Here is a 19851-nt window from a genome sequence, read left to right on the forward strand (position 1 = left end):
AAAACACCGCTCGGTCGTTTTTTCATTTCTTGGTGAAGGAAGGAGTGAGATCGCGGAAGAAGTTGGATTTATTTACCTGACTACAACATCTATTTTACAGCAGTAAAAGGTAAGCTAAGCTATATAGTTTACTTTAAACTGTCCATGGAGCTAATGAAATTGTGAGGCTATAGTTCTTCTGTGACAATCTGCCCATTTCTTTTAAACATGACACCAAATGCACCAAACCAAAATTCTGGAAAATAAAAATGCTCATCTAATAAATCACGAAGCTCCCCTTGCACAGTAGAACGTTCTCTAGGGCCTCGGGTTCTACTCTATCCAAAACTGAAGTCTTTTTCACATTATTAAAACAGACAGTACAAGAAACAGCAGCATTTTGCTTTGTGAAACTGATACACAGTGAGAACAGCTTTTTATGCACATTATTTTGCTTTGTTAAACAAGGACATGAGGCAAATTACTTTTATCTTTCAGGGTAGAATTATAAATACACGGGGTTACATAAAGGATCTTCTTGTAAAACTTTGCATGCATTATTCACAACGGATTTGTTTTTAATTTGACAAACAGTTGTCTCCTTACCAAACTTAACGCTGTACCAGGAAATCTTTGTGCTGCGGTGTTTAGTTGCCCCGGACAACCGGGGTTGAAGTAGGCCGGCTTGCAAGAGAGAGGTGAAGCACTGAAGGTAAAAGGAGGCCAATGCAAAACGTATGAAAAGTGAGGACAGAAAAGTGTAGTATGAATGGCATCCATTAGGAATTTATGTGGACAATAGAAATATGAGTAGAGGTATTGGAGAGCCAACATTCAAAGGGGTACTTGCTTCCGATATGAAACTAAACTAATTCAAGCAGCTTTACAGGTTTGCAAATTTTGGTAAGAGACTGCTTTAAAAACAAATTTGTGGGTGGGAGTAAAAAATAGGCAGTATCAAAAACATGCAGCAGTCGTTAGCGACAAAGTTGCGTATTTACTACTTGTGCAGTAGCAGTTTGAAGTCTTGGCTCTGTTAATGAGTGACTTAAGCATAAATCTCTACCTCTTAGTGGTCAGACTTATTCTGGTTATGTATTCTGTGTACAATGATTAGAATAAATGAAGGTTGCTAAAAGCATATTGACCTAAGGTTGTTGCATGAGTTCCCTGTAGTTTGTTTTCTGTTGGGTCTGTTTCATGAGGGAGTCAGTTTAATGTAGGCAGCTATGGGTAGCAGGATCCATCTGTTGTAAAAGGCATTTGCCTTCATTGTTTATGGGTATTTGATGTAACCAGAATAATTTTGGAGATGTGGAGGTCATGAAAAATGAGGATGAGTGTTTGAAGTATGTGTAGCTTCCTACTGCAGAAATGCAAAGTGTGTTTTGTTGTCTATGCTTGGGATGATGTGTTATTGCACTGAAATTTGTAGCATCAGACTTTGTATTTTTACTGCTCATAGCCATGTGCTACAATTTGAAAACATAATCTCAGGGTAATCTATATTTAATAAAGAATCAAAGTATCACTACCTTAGATCAGAATTTTATCAAGCTTCTTGAAAACTTGCTGGCATTATCAAAGGAACATAGGAATCTTTATGTTGTTCCCAAGTCTTAGGAGCATAACTGTCTGCCCATTCTAATAATTATGCTATGCTCAGTATTTTCACATGGTTCCTGACCAGCTCCATGATGTAGAAGGATAAAGCCCTGATTATGCACAGATGACCCGAGTTCAAGAAGCTGCTCAGCTGCCTATGGGAGATAAACTGGGAAGTTGGGGATGATCTGGGGATGCCAGCTTGGTTCTAGTTCTCCACAAGGGTGACATGTAGTAGGATTACTAGGTGTTACCAGGTGTAGTTTCAGACAGCTGAGCCCTTGCTCTCATAATGCTTACCACTAGCAAAGTGGAGGGATGCAGCATGTGGAAGTATGCTTCCCCTCAGAAGACAGCAATAGCAAGCTCACAGGAACTAATAAGGAGGAGTTCTCCCACAGAGGAGAGGGTAGGCCACACCGTGTCAGAAAGCTTGTCAGCTTCCTATATAAGTATATATATTAATAACTCTCACTAGGGAGCAGAAAGGCTGAAAGGGACTTCAGGGTGGGAACAAATTGTTATAGGCTCTTGGTCAGCCATGAAATGCCCAGCTACTATGTCTCCAGAATGAAAGGGCTGTGTGGGTACTGGAGTCATCAGATAAGCTCCTGGTGTGTGTGTGTGCAAAACATATATTTGCATTGTCATCCCTGCAAAGTCACAGTTTTGTGATGTTTAATGCAGTTACTGCTGTTAAAGAGAGACTTGCTGAATGCATATATTATTTAACATTAACTTACCAACAATAAAAAGGCTGCTTGCTTGGTCTTTCTGAAAGGGTAATCTCGTATAAAGTATTAAGATAATTCAAATCCTTGTGGTGTGTGAGTGTGTGTGTGTGTGTGGGGGGGGGGGGGGGACTAAGCCTACTGTAATGATTCTGCATTATACATGGGTGAAAAAACATTTCTTAATGAAACCCACTTTCTTATCCTTGAATCATGGAATAACATTACTGTACAGCAGTGTCAGTGGCACAACAGGTCACACACTTGCCTTTGGCGTAGATTAGTAGATAATTTATTTTTAGAAAGAGAAACTCTCTGCTTTCAGTATGTACCATAGCTCTCAACCTTTGATCTCCAAAATGAGGAACACTAGCCCTTATAATGTGGAACAAATGGGCAAAATGTGGAACACATACTAATGGCTTACTAACAACTTCAACTATGAAGGTCATAGGATGGTTATGAGATATTGAATTTTAGGGCAAATATTATAATATTATGCATTTATTAATTTATTTATTGTTCAAATTAACCTACAATACAGCCAAATTAGTCCGCATAAACCTGTGTGTGTGGTTTTTTTTTTTTTTATTTTTTTTATTTTTTTTTTTGCTCTTCAGTTAATGTGAGACCTTTTTTTTTTTTGGTCCTCACTTGCCGTTTGCCCCCAGACCATTTCTGTTGACTCAATGCGGCCCTTGCAACTGAAAAGGTTGGACACCCCTGGTCTAGACCAACTGTACTAGAAGTAGTAAATATAGCAACAGACGTAAAACAACTGGAAGAGGGATCTTTAGGAAAGGGTCCGAGCAAATTACATAGAAAACAATGAGAATTGTGGGAACAATACATGAGAATAATGTTTTGGGGGAGGAATGAGGTTTAAGGAAAAGCAGGAATTGACTGACAACAACTGGATAGATTATAAGTGATGTATGATGTTTGCAAATGAAATATGTCAATATGATTTATTTTCATTTATATAAATGTATGATTGCCTATGTCATAAGTGATAATTTAATAAAGATGTTTACTGTTTAAAAAAAATAATTCAAAAAGAACGTCATGCTTTCTGGTCTTGCATACTTCACAAGGTGATAGTGATACATAAAAAATGCACTAAAGAGTACAATATGCAAGTAAGCACTATGGGGATAGCTCAGTATTTCTGAGCCACATGTAAATATGGCAGTCTGCAAATCAGCCTCGCTTGCATCACAGATGACCACACCATCTGTGCAGTTGTGAAGTAAGGTGATTCAAGTCCATACAATGAAATATCTAAGCAGAATCACATAAGCGTATTTGGCTATTAGACACTTGCACACATTGACTCCTATAGACAGTCTACAGTCTACAGTGATACTGTGTACTACAGACAGTCTACAGTATACAGTGATACTGTGTACTATAGACAGTCTACAGTCTACAGTGATACTGTGTACTACAGACAGTCTACAGTATACAGTGATACTGTGTACTATAGACAGTCTACAGTATACAGTGATACTGTGTACTATAGACAGTCTACAGTATACAGTGATACTGTGTACTATAGACAGTCTACAGTATACAGTGATACTGTGTACTATAGACAGTCTACAGTATACAGTGATACTGTGTACTATAGACAGTCTACAGTATACAGTGATACTGTGTACTATAGACAGTCTACAGTATACAGTGATACTGTGTACTATAGACAGTCTACAGTATACAGTGATACTGTGTACTATAGACAATCTACAGTATACAGTGATACTGTGTACTATAGACAATCTACAGTATACAGTGATACTGTGTACTATAGACAATCTACAGTATACAGTGATACTGTGTTCACTAAGCAGAGCAGATTTGCATCCACAAGCTCAGTGCTACCAGTTATTGCCTGCTCAATCTGGTGCCCATTTGAAGTTGTTCCATCTGCCCAGTTGGGCAATTAACAGACATTAACTGCAGCATTTTCTGGGACTCTGTGCCATTCTAATTATGCAAGTCTCTGAATCACAGTTTAGCTGAGTACTACAACTCTGACAAATTGAGCAAGGAGCTTTGCTCTGCTCTACAAAATGTTCATGAATTCTGGCCAAGGTAGTCATACAGATCTGTTGGACATTTATCTTTATGTGAGATGTAAAGTTTCCCATATCAACATGCAGGGGTTTTGCTCCCAGCAATCCCTTATTTAAAATAATCACCTCCACGGTCACTGCGCCCTAGAAAAAGGGGAATTTTGCCTATGTTATGTAAGTTCAGCTCTCACTGTAATGCATGTTTGTATAACTTAAAATCAAAGTACTGTCCTTACACAACTATCCATCAGACTAATATCCTACCACCAAGCATAAGTGAAAAAGCACAAACAATGAATGATTTGAAATGCACCTTAACGTAGTAAATTAACTCACTTTACAGAAGCTCAGGAATGCTGGCTGTTCACTCCCTCTATTGGAAAAAATGGTATATCCTCATCTGTTTTTCAGCCAATGCTTTTGGTATAACAGGATAAAGCCCTGACAACAATCTAAGTGACCCAAACTCAATTAGCATCTCTGGCACTTGCTGGAGCTGGCAGTGGGAAGAAAGAAATGACGTGACAGTGCCAGCTCATCTCTTGAGGGTGCAAGTGTGATGGCATGTGCCAGACCACACAGTCCTGTGGTGGAGTCCCCAGTGAAGGCCAGATACCACACAGAAACACTGGCTGGTAAGAAGGCAGGATAGTCTTGAGGGGTTATGTCACTGTATGAAAGGAGTGACATGCCCTTTATAGGAACCATTGCATGCTGAACCCTGAAGCATGTCCAGCAGACATGCACTGCAGGGTTACAGCTAAGGAAAAAAAAATGACTGCAGAAATGATGGCCCCTTCTCTGTTAGCCCTTATCTGCCATGAAGGGGTAATGAATGGGTTAATTGGCTAACAGGTTGGCTGTTGTTTAGCAGACAGCAGGGTAGAAAAAAAATCATCAAAAAAAAAAAAAGAAATCCTGTTCTTAAACTAAACTTAAAATGTGAACTGTACTAGCCACACAAAAAGTACAAACATAAACATATTCTTCACACAAACCTCAAGGATACTAGCTCTGATATTTCAACTCAAAATCTTGATTTTAAGACTGGCAGTAAAACATAATTTGTGAGCATCTGTAATATTTTTTTAAGTAACTGACAATGTTTTAGTTAGATGTAACAGTTATATACCTAGCATCTCTAGTAAATTTGGTTGTTTAGATCTGAGGGCTTTGTTTTACTGTCTTAACCCACCAAGTGCACAGTGGCAAGCACCACCCAAACCCCGCCCAGCACACAGAACCTGGTGATGTTTTACTAAATGCATGAATAAACATTTTGATGTTTTACTCATCCGCATTAATAGTCATCCGGGATTGTCAACATTCGTAAGTACTGTACTGGAAGTCTGACATACCAAATATGTTATGAAATTAGGGTCATAGGTACCAAATATGTGGTCCGGTCAGGAAACCAGTATAGCTCAGTTTTTCCCATTCTGCCATACCACATTATTTGGGTTGCTCAGAATCCTCTCCTCAAGTAGGCAATGGAGGCTGACTGAGTCAAAACTTTCCCCTGCTGTATAAGCATACCTGTCAATGGTCCCCGATTTTGGCTTACATTTTTAACTCTGTCCCTCTTAATCTCTCCTAAAATTGGTGATTTTTGCAGAAAAGATGATGACTTGCACTTAAATAATGAGAATAATTAGAGTTATACCAAATTACAGCACCTTATTGTGTGAGTGTCTCATGTTAATAGTACTGTTAAAATGTTAAAGATGTCCCTCATTGTCCCTTAATACTTCTGGATGTGTCCCTGATTCTGTTGTGATTTGTCCGTGACTGGTTAAGTGCTATGTGGGTAAATCAGGAGTTTGCCGCCACTCATTTTCAATCTTATTGGAACACAGAAGAATCAAATGAACTAAGTATTATCCCCAGGCACCCAATTCCACCAGATCGACATAAAGTCAGGAAAATAGCACAGTGCTACTTCCCGTGCCACTGCAACAACTGAGAACTCCATTGCTTTCTAAAACGAGTTGTAAGGGAACCTGCTTACATTTCATTACAACGGGAATTACAGCAACTCCAAACTAAACACTAAGCTACACATGAGTTTGTTAAGGATAGAACAGCAAGTAATGCTTATTGACAGACTTAAAAAAAGCATAAATTATAAAGTAATGCACCTGTATGGAAATGAATATAACTACCAATTACTCAAAATTAATTATGTTCAACAGCTGAGAAGACTAGGCAGGGACACTCTTTTCCCTTCCGCACCCACTGCTACTTAAATATACCAACTCTGAGATCGCAGTGCATCGAGAAAGAGGGTAAACTATGATTATACAGTGAATATTCATGCTGTCACAAGCAAATCTGCATGACATGTCAAGCATGCATCATTTGCATGCTACATCATAGCCAGTTGGCATGTCAATCACTCTGGACACGCCCATTCCTGTGCAAAACAGCTGGTGGGTTGAGACAGTACAACAAAGCCAGATCTGAGCTTCAAAATGACACCACATTTTGCCAAACTCATTTACCAAGATACTAACACAAATATGAACAATATCATAATTCTCATAATCTAAAATATGAACAAATGTTATCTTCACAGCTGTACTAGATACATGTCCTATATCAGTGGCATGTTTGCCCACAATGATATAAGATTTCTGTTGATAGCTTACAGTGCTCTCCACATAATGTGTAGTTGTCAATATTTACAGTAATATGGTAGTATATCACATTTCATAAGGTGTATTTATGAGAAGGTTATTTTATCTTCAGCTCTGGCTATTTATAGCTCCACAGCTGAATGAATTTACATTGATTCCTCACACATTGCCCTCTGTGATTGCATTATGTGCACCAAACTCTTTCTATGAGTTCTGACTAGTTAACAGAAAATCTACTTTCATGAAACATGGCTTTGACCACAAACCTGAACTGACTAACTATAACTTCTTCTCATCTGCATTTTATTTTTCACCTTTAAGAGTCCTATGACGTATGCATAACTACTCTGTACAAATTATTATGACTTATAACTAAAAACTGTTCACAAGAAATAACATAGATAAGGTAAGCAAACCTGCAGGATAAAGAAGACAGCATGCCCACTGCAGCAGTGATGGTACTGGTGAGGGCTGCGCTGAAATGTAAAAGGTTCTAGATGTCTGGTTTAAAGAGGATGATGTGACTTAGATGCCCAACTGCATCAACAGAAAAACCACTACCAAAATTTTAACTTAATTATACCCTGATCTACCCTTTTTTTAACCACCCAGCCTTGTTGTTGTTGTTGATGTTGTGTCTTTCGGCTTAGGGGTCACCACAGCAGAACTCCGGTCCACTAATGTTTGGTAGTGGATTTTTATGTGCCGAGTTACCAGCCCTGACGCACAACCTTCAACGAAGGCACGCTCATTCACGCATGTCTCCACACAGAAGAAGCTCTAGCTGAGAATCGAACGGGATAACGTCTTGCTATGAGGCGACAACGCTACCGCAGCACCACTAACCACCCAGCCTTGTCAATATGTGAAATAGAACATCTGTGTAAGGGATCACACAGATCTCCATATGTAGTTTGCATAAAAGCAGAGCACAGAGGAGGATGCTTATGCAGCCAACAGAAGCATCCATTTTTAAACTGAATAAACTTTTTTTTTGCAGCGAAAAGTTAGCTTATACAACACATGCAAGGATAGTTGGTGAGGTAAAGGTTACAGAATCGTTACTTGCAAACTATTCTTGCCACTACAGTGTGAAACATGCTGAATGAAAATTTCCATGCCACCAGAAGGCACATGGACAAGGAACTTCCAACTGACCAAGATCTGAATTAGTTTTTTGACAGTTCTGGAGTGGTGCTTGTATAGGTTGCTTGGTGTTAATGAGTTAATGCAAATTATTAAAAATCAGCATCTCTTTTACATTTCATAACAGTTTTTTTATCTGTCTCATCTTATTGTATATAGCTGGTGCTTTACTCTTCTCGTACGTAAACAGTCTGAATCAGTATCCTTATATGCATGTAAGCTTAACTTATACATAATTAAGTTTTTGTGACTGAAGTGATTAGCACAGTGTCACATATGGAAAGGTCCTACATGCACTTCTGAAAGATCAGAAGTGAAAATAGCATAGGCACCAGAGGGATAGTAAAGGAGGGAATGCAACAACTGTAAGCCTCTTTAATGGGAAGAAGAGGAGGGATCTACTGCCACTGCAGTGATCTCTGTTGAATGCCCTAATGCCTGTACAAGCTGCAAAGTGGAAATCATATAAGTAAGGTCAATCGTTATGATCTTGACAAAACTAACTCTGAATGTTAGAATGAATGAGGTTCAGTCATGCTAAGGAGGATTTTACAGGATGGAGGGCATAGGAAATCTCTGACCACTTAATGGTAACAGTCATTCTGTTCACCCATTTTTTCCTTAAGTGGGAATGAAAAGGGGAAGGGGATAATACAGCAAAAGCAAATAATAAATGTCTGTTTTCACAGGAAGTACAGAACAGATCATTTAAGACAAGAATTTCTAGGAAAACTACAACACATTAGAAACAGAAAGAAAGATACAAACAAGGAAAAATAAATAATGAGATAATGTTCATGTAGTTAATCTGCAAAGCAGTCCAACCCAGTGGGTGTTTAACTGGGATAGCCTCTCCAACTTCAGTCTGGCTGTTTTTCTTTAAAGATGGCATCTGTTCTACTGGCATGTGCAGCAACATCAACTACCACATTGGTAGACTGTGTTTAGTCCCAGTGTTTGCCAGTTTGCTCTAACCACTGAGTAACCACATTCTCTAAATCAATAAAACAAAAGAAAAGCTTACATTGTAAAGGGAAATAAAAATATACAGCTGCATATACTGCAACAGCAGCTGATGAATGGTGGGGCCATTGAGACAAGGGAGGCAAGATGGTAATTAGCACCATCCTAGCAGGACTGTGATGCATATCTTTTGCAACTGATATTAAGTGCCCTTCTTGGTGAGTCTACAGCATCTAAAGCAGTACAAAAAATTCCAAGAAGGAATGAGCAGTGGGATGGACAAAAGAGGAATGATTCTGAAGAGGTACTAGAGCAAAAAGGAGCCTGACTCCCAGAATACTGACTCAAGCAATAATGCTTGCGAAGGATGTGAATTAATGACCAAGTGACCATGGCGCATATGTTTGTAATGAAGAAATTTATTAAGCATGGAAGCAGAAACATATCTTGAGGAGTTGCATTTAACATAAATGTTTTTCAGTGAATGTTACTGTTCTACGTCAAAAAGACAAAAGGTAGTGCATTTACTGTACCACGTGGTACCACTTTATTTATTTACCCTTATTCAGTCTGCAGTCTGCTTACTAACCCAACTAGATTACCTGCTAGTTGTCTAGTCTGCTTCCTAATTATATATCCTAGAATCTACCACCAGACTAACTTATTTCAAAAGAAAACAAAGTCTTATTAATGTCTGCATGCCATTTCAATTGTGACCATAGGACCCTTGACCTCTATAACCTTATAAGTCTGTGAACAGTAAAAAAGTGAGCGATGGTTCTGGCCCATCTGTTTCAATAACACAAACCATCCCACTACAAGGTTGTGCATCCCAGCCTATTTCTCATAACGTTTATACTTCTCATAAATTTTGTATTTCTCTTGACTGTCTGTCTCAACAGTTTATCTTGTTTTTTATGAATGGTAATACTGCAAGAAATGTGTTAATATATCTGTAATTAAACATAAGACTTGGAGGGAAGACTGCTGTTGTGGGATGGATGACATCTCTGTGCCCCTCTGCATGATGTAAACTTGCTTCCAAGAAATTACTCTATTAAGCTTTCAGTTCTGACTGCCTTGTATACAATAGCTATAAACCATTTTATGCCAACAACCTGTGCTCAGTGTGTATTTACTCTTCTGTGATTAATGTTAAGGTACTGTAGTATTCCTTGAACTGGATACTATTAAAAAGTAAAAAGTGAAATCCGTGGTATCCCTCAAAGTCTCAGAAAAACCCAGTATGCAACATATACTGGGTCCAAAATAAACCAAGAAGAAACTTCCTATTGTGGATCCCCATGGCCTTAGTTCTTTATTTTTAACATTTATCACTGTATTTCCAGTTTAGCAATTATGTTTAAGTTTTTTTCATCCTGCTTAGGTTTTCAGTTGTATATCTATACACATGTTCATTCATATTATGATTTGTTTTTGACACACAAACCTGATGTATTTACTTGATACAAAAGCAATCTTTGTTAAAAGTTGCATATTTATTAATATTTATTCTGGTACATGTCTATTGGTAGATCTTTTTGTTAGTCAATCAGTCATTTTTTAGTTCGTTTCGTAATTAATAAAGTTTTGATAGTTGGTTAACATATACAAAGTGTTAATAAACTGGTCTTAGATTGTAATTTGTCTCTAGTTTCAGTTTTAGGTAGCACAGTCTCTGATTACACTGAGACAGCAGTGGTCTAGCGGTTAGCATTATCGCCTCTCAGCAAGAGGTTCTCCAGTTCGATTCTCGGCTGGAGCGCCTTCTTTGTGGAGTCTGCATGTCCTCCCTGCAGTCAAGTGATGTTAAAGACATGCAGGTAGGTGCATGCGTGAATGGCTGTGCCATCTTTGAAGGTTGGGTGTTGGTCTGGCACCATAAAAATCTACTGCCAATCATAAGCAGACCAGAGTTCCACTGTGGCGACCCCTAACTGGGAAAAGCCAAAAGACATTACTAGTCTCTGACTGCACTATGGTGTTAAGGGGGAAGGGGGAGTTTGCTAAAGAAATAATTGTAATGCTTATATTGCTCTTAACAGAACCACCCTTAGTAACTACTTCCTTGCTCCAAACAACCTGATTATGTATAAATAAGGAATGTTTTTGGTGCTTTTCATACACTCAACTTGGATCGCTTGTTTGCATGTTTTAATAAAGGATATTCCATTTTTAACTCAACTGTGGACTGCCTACTATTTTCTATTTGATTATTTTTAGCATGTATTTTGCAGTTATATTTTACAGTTCGATTTTTATTAAGTGCATAACATAATTCAGGAAGTGAACATCACACCCTTCATACTGCAAACTTTCTTCTTGGTTTGATACTATTAAAAAGCATTCAATTGTTGACTTAATAAACTAGGGAATATCAAACATTGAGAAGGATTTATCAATTACTGGAGAAAGGTTCACATTATTCCTACTATGGGTACCTACAGTATTCATCAGTCTTAACTAAAATATATCAGTACTTTTGACTGGTGGCCCATGGAAATGGATGCAAATATCTGCCACTAAAAATGGATACAATTATCCAATTAGACTTTACTGGTAAGCAAATGTCAATAAATAAAGCATTGTTTATGACTGTAATCTGCTTGAAACTGGCATTTACTAAATGTTCAATGTGTATTATTATCTTGGAACTTTTCTTCCTGGGCCTCCTCCGAAAATGGACATATATTCAGTCAGACTATCCTGGTCAACAAATGTAAAATAAATAAATAAAAATAAATAGACTACATTTTTTTTTCAAATTACTGAAGAAAAAGTAAACACAGCAGTAGTTTTAAAATTAGTATATATGTTTACGACATATAACCACTGATTAACAGCTCAGCGACCTGTGGCCAATAAGCATTCATCTAGCTGTTACACTGGTGTCAGAGTGTAGTCTGATCAGTCTGCTTAATAAAAATACATAAAGCTGAGTACAAAACATAAGCACTACATTAATCCTGTTCAGTTCCATGCCTACAGGAAAAAACTAATCAAAACGCTGCATTGTAACTCAAGGTAAGTAAATGAAGCTTTACAGCCACCTAATCCATCCACTACAGATTGCTTCCAGAATCCATTCCAGAACAAGTTTCCTATAAATTTATAGCATCATCACTGCTAGACTTCATGAATGTACTGGAATCAAATCTTTACAGTACAATACAGCAGAGTGCAGTTAAGATCTAGACAACAAAACATCAATATCATTTGTAATGTTCCCTTAAGAAAAAAACAGACATCTACTTGAATTACAATACATTTCTACTGCCAAGATCTGTTTAACTACACAATAAAAATAAGTATTTAACAATCCTTGCCTCTTTTCCACGCAGATCTAGGTTCAGTAGGCACCACTGATGGAGAGGAATGGTAAACGTTGTTCGAAATGCTTCTGCTCTCTTAGATACAAGCTCTACCTGTACATGCAGTGCTCCTATATACAGTACAAATTCAAAGGAAGTTAGTAAATTCAAGCAACTTCCACCTCTACCAACAAAAAATATAATTAATAACATTTTATCAGTAATTTGCTTTTTATCAATATATATTATTTTCTACTGAATTATTTTCCAAGCTACTGTTATAATTTGAGTGTCTGTTAATATTTTTAAAGCATGACTTCCTGTGTTGGTCCAGTGGCTCTTAACACACCTGCTGCAGTCCTTGCTCTAATTTTATAAGGTTTAGTGATATTATACCTGCAAATCATGGCTGTATAATATTATCCTGGTTGGTCTTTTCTCTATTACCCTGTTGCATTGTTGTACAAGTGTGCCTACTCTTTTGTGTATTTTTAACTCTTTCCCCCCAAACACCCCCCCCCCCACACACACACTCAGACTAACACAATAATCTGCCCTTTATCACAGACATTTGTTGTTTTGGCAGTCTAGTTTATAACGTGAATGTTTGGTATACTTGCTTGATTCATCACCTTTAAGCATGCTATGTTCAAATGGCTGTTGGCTATCCTGGCCATCAAGTGATGCTTCTATACCTGTTTTTAGCAGGGAAAGTACTGTACATGTGCAGGTTGATTGGCTCCCACTCATAAGAGCTAATTTTCATTTCAGTATACTTCTATCCCCAATTCTCCAGCAGCCGCCTCCCACCTCATGACTTTTAAACTGATGGTTTCATGTTACCTCCCACCTCGTGACTTTTGAGCTGATGGTTCCATGTCATCTTTAGTATAATTTCTCTTACTAAAAGTCAGAGTATCATATTTTTGCCATGGACAAATCCATTCATAATTATATATTAAAGCTCCAGCTCTGGTTATACTATTTTGTCAGAAATGTAACAGCAAATAAGGAACACTTTACCTTCCTTAAAGCAGGTAAGTTCCCATGCACCGTAAGACACAGGGATACAATGTAGTAGAAGTGTAACTTTGCATTAGTTACTATAACATTTGAGTAACATTACATTTTAAATCAACCTACTTCACAGACTATGCTGAACTATTCATAGATTTACTCTCACAAGTATCACTGCCATAAAGTTCCTCTCAAACATATTGAAAGGTGGGTAGCATAAACATGAACATATTTATTACTTCTAAATCAAAAGACTCTCACTCACCCTATAAAACTACTTATCAGTATGGCAACAGTCACGTCACTATACAAATTACAGAAAACATCTCCTTGATTCTTATTATACCAACTCTCTCATGTGGCTGGAGATAGTCAAGTTAGGAGCGGTCCTATTGACTATGCTATTACTGATAAAACATTTTATCATTTTAATTGAAGTACTTCCGGAAATGGTGGTGGCATGAAACTCCAAGTTATCCATTTCCGAGATAAAGAATGCCATTGTTAGCCAAGAGTACAATGTAAATACACCTAGATCTAAGAAATAACTGTTTTCTTTATTCTCCTCACAAAGTAAATGAAGTATGGTAAGAACAAACAGGCAGCACAACCTAAAAATCCTCGCTTGGGGAAAAGAGCTTAGCATGAGGCAGGAGATTCCAGTAAGATACTGAAGCAGAAACGGATGACTGTAATGGAAGAAACAGACTGCAACAAAAATCAAAAGGCAGCTTCCTCTGAACTTCTGTCCCAGCAGATATTAGACAAGTTGACTGCAATTGATGCTGTTGAATGATTATGTGTCAAAGAAGGAGAAACATTTTGAAGAGAAGAATAGGCCCTTTAGCACCATTCAGACACCCTACTTGAAATGCAGAAGGACACAAAACAAATGAGCATGCATGTCACAGATAATCAAATCAGAGTAGAACAACTGGAGATGAAATTAACAGATATGGAAGATAAAGCCCATAGAAAGACTCTTAGATTTTCTGGCAAACCAGAAAAGAGAGAAGGGTAGATATTCTCGAGTGTTAATGCAATCTCTGATTTCTAAATGGACTGGAATAGCAACACAGGAAATTGAAACTGAAAGAGTATGTCAGCTGTATTCTCCTCAAACTCAGGGAAGTCCCAGTAATCCCCAAAAACTGATTGTGCAATTTTCCACATGCAAGTTAAAGGAAAAGTATACTAGGGGAAACTTTGGCAATCAGGAAAAAACAGTTTTGTGGAGATATGACAGTGTACATTGATTAAGACTACAACACTAAAACCTGAAGCAAGAGAAGCAAATTTATAACAGTAATACAACTATATAGAGATAGGAAATTGAAGTTTAAAATGTTGTAGCCTCCATTTACAAAATTGTTCTATCCCACAGAAGTAAAAACATTTGCAGACCTCAAAGAAGCACTGAAAGCTTTAAAAGGAGGAGCACTTGAGGAACAGGAGACCAGTGAATCAGCCCACAGAGCAGTAGAAGATGCTTTGAATATAAGGAGAAGACTACATATTATCCTGTCTTTAGACAGACAGGCTTGAAAAGTTAAGGAAGCTGAATGAGGAAAAAAAAAAACAAATGGAAATTGGCAAAATAAATACAGCTATTCCTGGCAAGGAAATTTGGCAAAATTGAAACAAATAAGATGGCCCAGACCAACTATGATTTTGACACAGACACTAACTAAGTACATTGAGGCTAATGGGAGTTGGATTACACAAGGGTATATTCTGAAGAAATACACATGTCTGTGGGGAACATCCTGAGATAATGTTAACCATCCTAGTTACTGCAGAAAATGCATGTCAGACTACCTTGGAAGTAGACTTAAGAAAAACTGCCAATAATATATATATATATATATATATATATATATATATATATATATATATATATATTGCTTGAAAAAGCAGTTTGCAAAAAGGTTTGAAGTTAGCTTGCTTAATAAGAATGTTTTATGTGGAAAGTTTCCTTTTTGTTATTTTGTTTCAGATAAAAGTATTACATTGTAATTAAATACCTGCACCATCATACTTCCAAATAGAAAGGATAAGAGGGGCAAACAACAAAAACTGGAAAATCAAGTGGACAAACAAATGTGAGAGGGTCAAAACACTAGGCAGGCAAGTACAGACATACCCTGACAACACAGTTAAATAAGATTGGTCTCGTGGAATGTAAATGGGTTGGGAAACCCAGTTAAAAGGCAAAAAGTGGTAGGATGGCTGAAGAAAATATCCCCACATGTATTATTATTAAAAGAAATATATTTAAGCGACACAGATCACTAGAAGAGACTGGGGTACAATAGTATAGTATAGTATACTCTTCATACCTGTGGGGAGGGGGTCAGTGGTACAATAATCCTAGTCAACAAGAATTTTCAATTTCTTCTATTGGACATCTTGAAAGATAATGAGGGAAGGTTTATAACAATGAAAGGAATTGCAGAAACTAAATTAACAATTATAGCCAGTGTCTACAGACCACCAGACATTTCCCTGCAAGATTTAAGGGAGCTTTACCACAGGCTGGCAATATTTCAAGATGGGATATTGCTTTGATTGCTGTGGGCTAGTGACTTTTAACTTAATAACAAGTTATCAGGATGTTTAGAGAGGACCCAGACAACTAATACTAAACAGTATGGGAAAGTACTTTGCTGCCTTTACCAAAATGTTAGGTATAGAAAATATTTGAGAGGAGAGTAAAATTGATAATGAAAATTATACATATTGGACACCAGTAGTTCAGAGATATTCTTGAAAAGACAGATGTTATATTTTAAAACAGGACACATAGAGAATAATAAGAAAAAGAGTCTCCGCCATAGTTATCTTGGGCCATGCTAGTTTGATATTAGATCTTAAGTTGGATAACAGGATAAAGCAGAAACAATGACGTTTCCCAGTGGTGTATCAGAAATCTAAACAATTTATACAAATATGGCAAGAAATCAGGGTAGAGATATTAAAAAGGAGAATCTCCAGTGACAGATTGCAGATTGCTTGGGATGGTATTAAAGGGAAATGGAAGGAAAAACTCCAGCAGGATGTGAAAGAAAAGAACAAGATAGATAACCTAAAACTCACCAAATTGACAGAAATTAAAAGACATAAAGAAGGGAGGACAGAGCTCATATGAATATGAAGGAATCATAGAGGAACAAAAGGAGAGATACATAAGTTACTATAGAAACAAGGAGAGTTTAGCAGCAAGACTGTTGAAAAACATTTTCTAGTAAACACTGCAAGGGTACAAATAGTTTTAGGTATGAGACTAAGACAAAGTAAAGTTGAAAAGTTAGAGATAAGAAAAGTAATGTCATTACAAGTGACCCCTGTAAGGTGCTCAACAACTTCCAAAAATATTGTCAAGATCTTTACTCATGACTGAGGATGAAGTTCAAGGAGGCCATATTGAATACTTAATCAAGATAACCTGCCCTGAGCTAGGTATAAGGACACTCATTCAATTTATGAGGCCTATAACAGTTGAGCGACTATCATATAGTCTTAATAAGTTACTCACAGGTAAAACCCCTGGTCTAGTTAGGATTCCCCTGGAGCTTTACTTGAAGGCATGGAAATACTTAAAAAAAGCACTTTTACAGTTGATGAATGGGGTTTTACAAATGCAAAACCCAAACTCTTTGGGAAGGAAGCAATAATGACAGCTACACTGAAACTGGGGAAAAATCTGCTAAACCCAAGTTTGTATAGAACAATTTCTAACTGTAACTAGGATTACAAAGTATTTATAGACATAGTTGAGGAGTTTATATAACAACTTGTGATAGATATTAAGTACAGATGCAGAAAAGTCTTTCAATAAAGTAAATTAGGTTTATCTATTTAAAGTTTTGCATTGGCTATACTTTCCTGACAAATTGATAACTCTGTTGAGAAATTTATATAACAATGAGCCAATGTCAGGATAAAGCTGAATGCTAAATTATTCCCTACTTTTAACATAACCAAGGACGCCAAACAGTGATGTCCATTATCCCAGTACTGTTGCATTTACCTGAAACCATTTGTTATGAGACTAAGGGAATCAAACCCAGCAGGAGTAAGGGTGGGAGAAAAAGAAGCAAACATTGCTTTATATGGGGATGACTTACTAATATGTTTAACTGACCCAGAGACTCATATAGTGGCTCTATTCAAAGAACTAGAACAATTTGGAAAGAAATCTGGGTATAAGGTGAACAGAGCAAAAATACAAGCTATTAAATTAAACAATTAACCCTCTAGAGAATTTAACAACTAATATAAATATTTCAGGGGAAGTTAACAAAGTGCTTGGGCATAAAGTTAACTGCACCTCCAGGAGATTCAATCAAGTAAACATATAATATTCAAAAGAAAAATATAACTGAGTGGATAAAAAGTTGGAAACTAATGGATTTAGAGCTAGGCCACAAAATACGGGCAATATAGATGTTTGTATTTCCTCTGCAGTTTTCAGGAAAGATTTGAAAATTATGTAGTCATCTTTCATTTGGGTTTCAAGAAAGCCAAGAGCAGTTTGGGAAATAGTGACAAAACCAAAGCAATTCAGAGGGTTAGCCATACTGGTCTTATGGTCATACTGGTGAGCCTAACAACTAAATGTCTTTGCATTTTGGCAACAAAAAGTAGATATCCAAAGATGGGTAGATTAGGCAGGATAACTGTAGGAATACAGCAATAGACCCTAAAACCCTTTTTATGGAAACAAGAAACTAGTAAACTAAAAAGACTTCGGAAGGACACTGAGGGAGCAGTGAGACAAATGATGAAACATGTCAACATGAGAAAAGAAATAACTGGATTTGCCACAATAAAAGTAAGCATTACTAAGAAGTAGGAATCTGGCTTAATACTAAGATGGTTATCTAAACATAAGAGAGTTGCATACTGGTAGAACTTGGAGGAAAAAGAGATTTTTTATGTGGGAGATTTTTAATGGTAGAATCCAAGGAGGATGTAGCAGGACAAAGAAGATATATAAAACAGAAATAGCAGCAAAAAGTGAAAGGATAGACACAAGAGGTTAGAAAAAATATTTGTCACAAATGCAAAGCTGAGAATATATACAGAATAATAAAGGAAATTAGAGATAAACAGGAGGGTGGATTTCAAAAAGAGTAAGTGCTGACGTTGGGCAAGAGATTTCCACAAGAGAAGTAAAAACTGATATAAAAAGACCAATGGGAAATAACTAGCTTGAGAAGGTTTAAAATTTTGGATGGAAATGTTTGCATAAGAATTTTTACACCGAGTCTTGTTTAAACAAAGTGTACCCAACTACAAAACAATATGTGTTAAGAGGTATAAGGGAAATAATCTGGAAACTTAGTTCCACGTTTTCTGGGAATGCCTAAGAGGTAAGGGAGTTTTTTTAGCAAGGAAATAGATGGCATGTGGACAAGGACACCATCCCTTAATGTTATAACATATGCTGAAAATCTCTGAGGAAGGCAAATGGAATAAATCGGACAAAGCTTTGTTAGGCGTATCAGTACTGGCAACAATAAAAAAAAACAAGAAAACAGAAAAAATGTGACCCTTCCTGTGACAGAGGAGAGTAACAAGTTGATGTGTCAAATCTAAAATAAGAAAGGGAGGAAAAGAAAGAGACTATATTACTAAGGAAATAGCATTTATCATTTGGAGAGAATCATATCAAGGTATTGACCCTACTTAACTTACTAATTATATACCTATTTAATATTAAAGGGAACTTGGGATTAAGTTAATCATAAAAACTGGATAGTTTAAGCATGCAGTGTAAAACTAAGTTAATGATAAATGTGTTGTGTGTTTGAATTTCAGTGAAGCATAGCCACATGAATATCATAAACTTTGTTTGAAGGTTTGAAATAAAAGTTAATTTACAAAAAAATCTTAACATTGCTTGTCTAAATTTAGGGAATATTAACAACGAATGGGCTCAGTGTGAAAGTTGGATAGAATGGCACAACCCCAAAATTGTGGCTGATACAGAATCCTGACTTAAAAATTACTCCTAGATCACACAAAATATAATCACATCTTATACAACATTGACCTGACAAAAGACAAGATGGCAGAATTCTAACTACAAGAGCAAGTGTAATTAAAACCCAGCTCCTATAGCCACAAGCAATAACACCAATTCAGACCCAAACTGGACCCTTATTCAAATGCTTTTATGAAATCACACCAACATTATTTTTATTTATTTTATTTTACATTTGTTGACCGGGAAAGTCTGGCTGGACACATGTCCATTTTCAGCAGAGGCCCAGGGAGAAAAGCTCCATATACATACATTTATATTACCATTGTGTACATCATCCACAGCAATATCTAATTTTGAAAATACTACACAGCAAATTATGGACCATTCACAGGAAAC

At 36.9% G+C, this 19851-nt stretch overlaps 1 protein-coding gene across 1 annotated transcript in view; it reads right to left on the bottom strand.

Moving 5' to 3' along the window:
• LOC122803164 (protein sel-1 homolog 3-like) overlaps positions 1–19851 on the bottom strand; it is a 920824-nt gene that overhangs the window by 656038 nt on the left and 244935 nt on the right. Inside the window, exon 5 of the mRNA XM_044072781.1 lies at positions 12462–12577. Coding sequence (XP_043928716.1) covers positions 12462–12577 — 116 coding nt within the window. The remainder of the gene's footprint in view (positions 1–12461; positions 12578–19851) is intronic.

The sequence above is a fragment of the Protopterus annectens genome, chromosome 5.part1 (assembly GCF_019279795.1).
Source record: "Protopterus annectens isolate FY-2018-M chromosome 5.part1, PAN1.0, whole genome shotgun sequence".
In the NCBI taxonomy this organism is placed as follows: Eukaryota; Metazoa; Chordata; order Ceratodontiformes; family Protopteridae; genus Protopterus; species Protopterus annectens.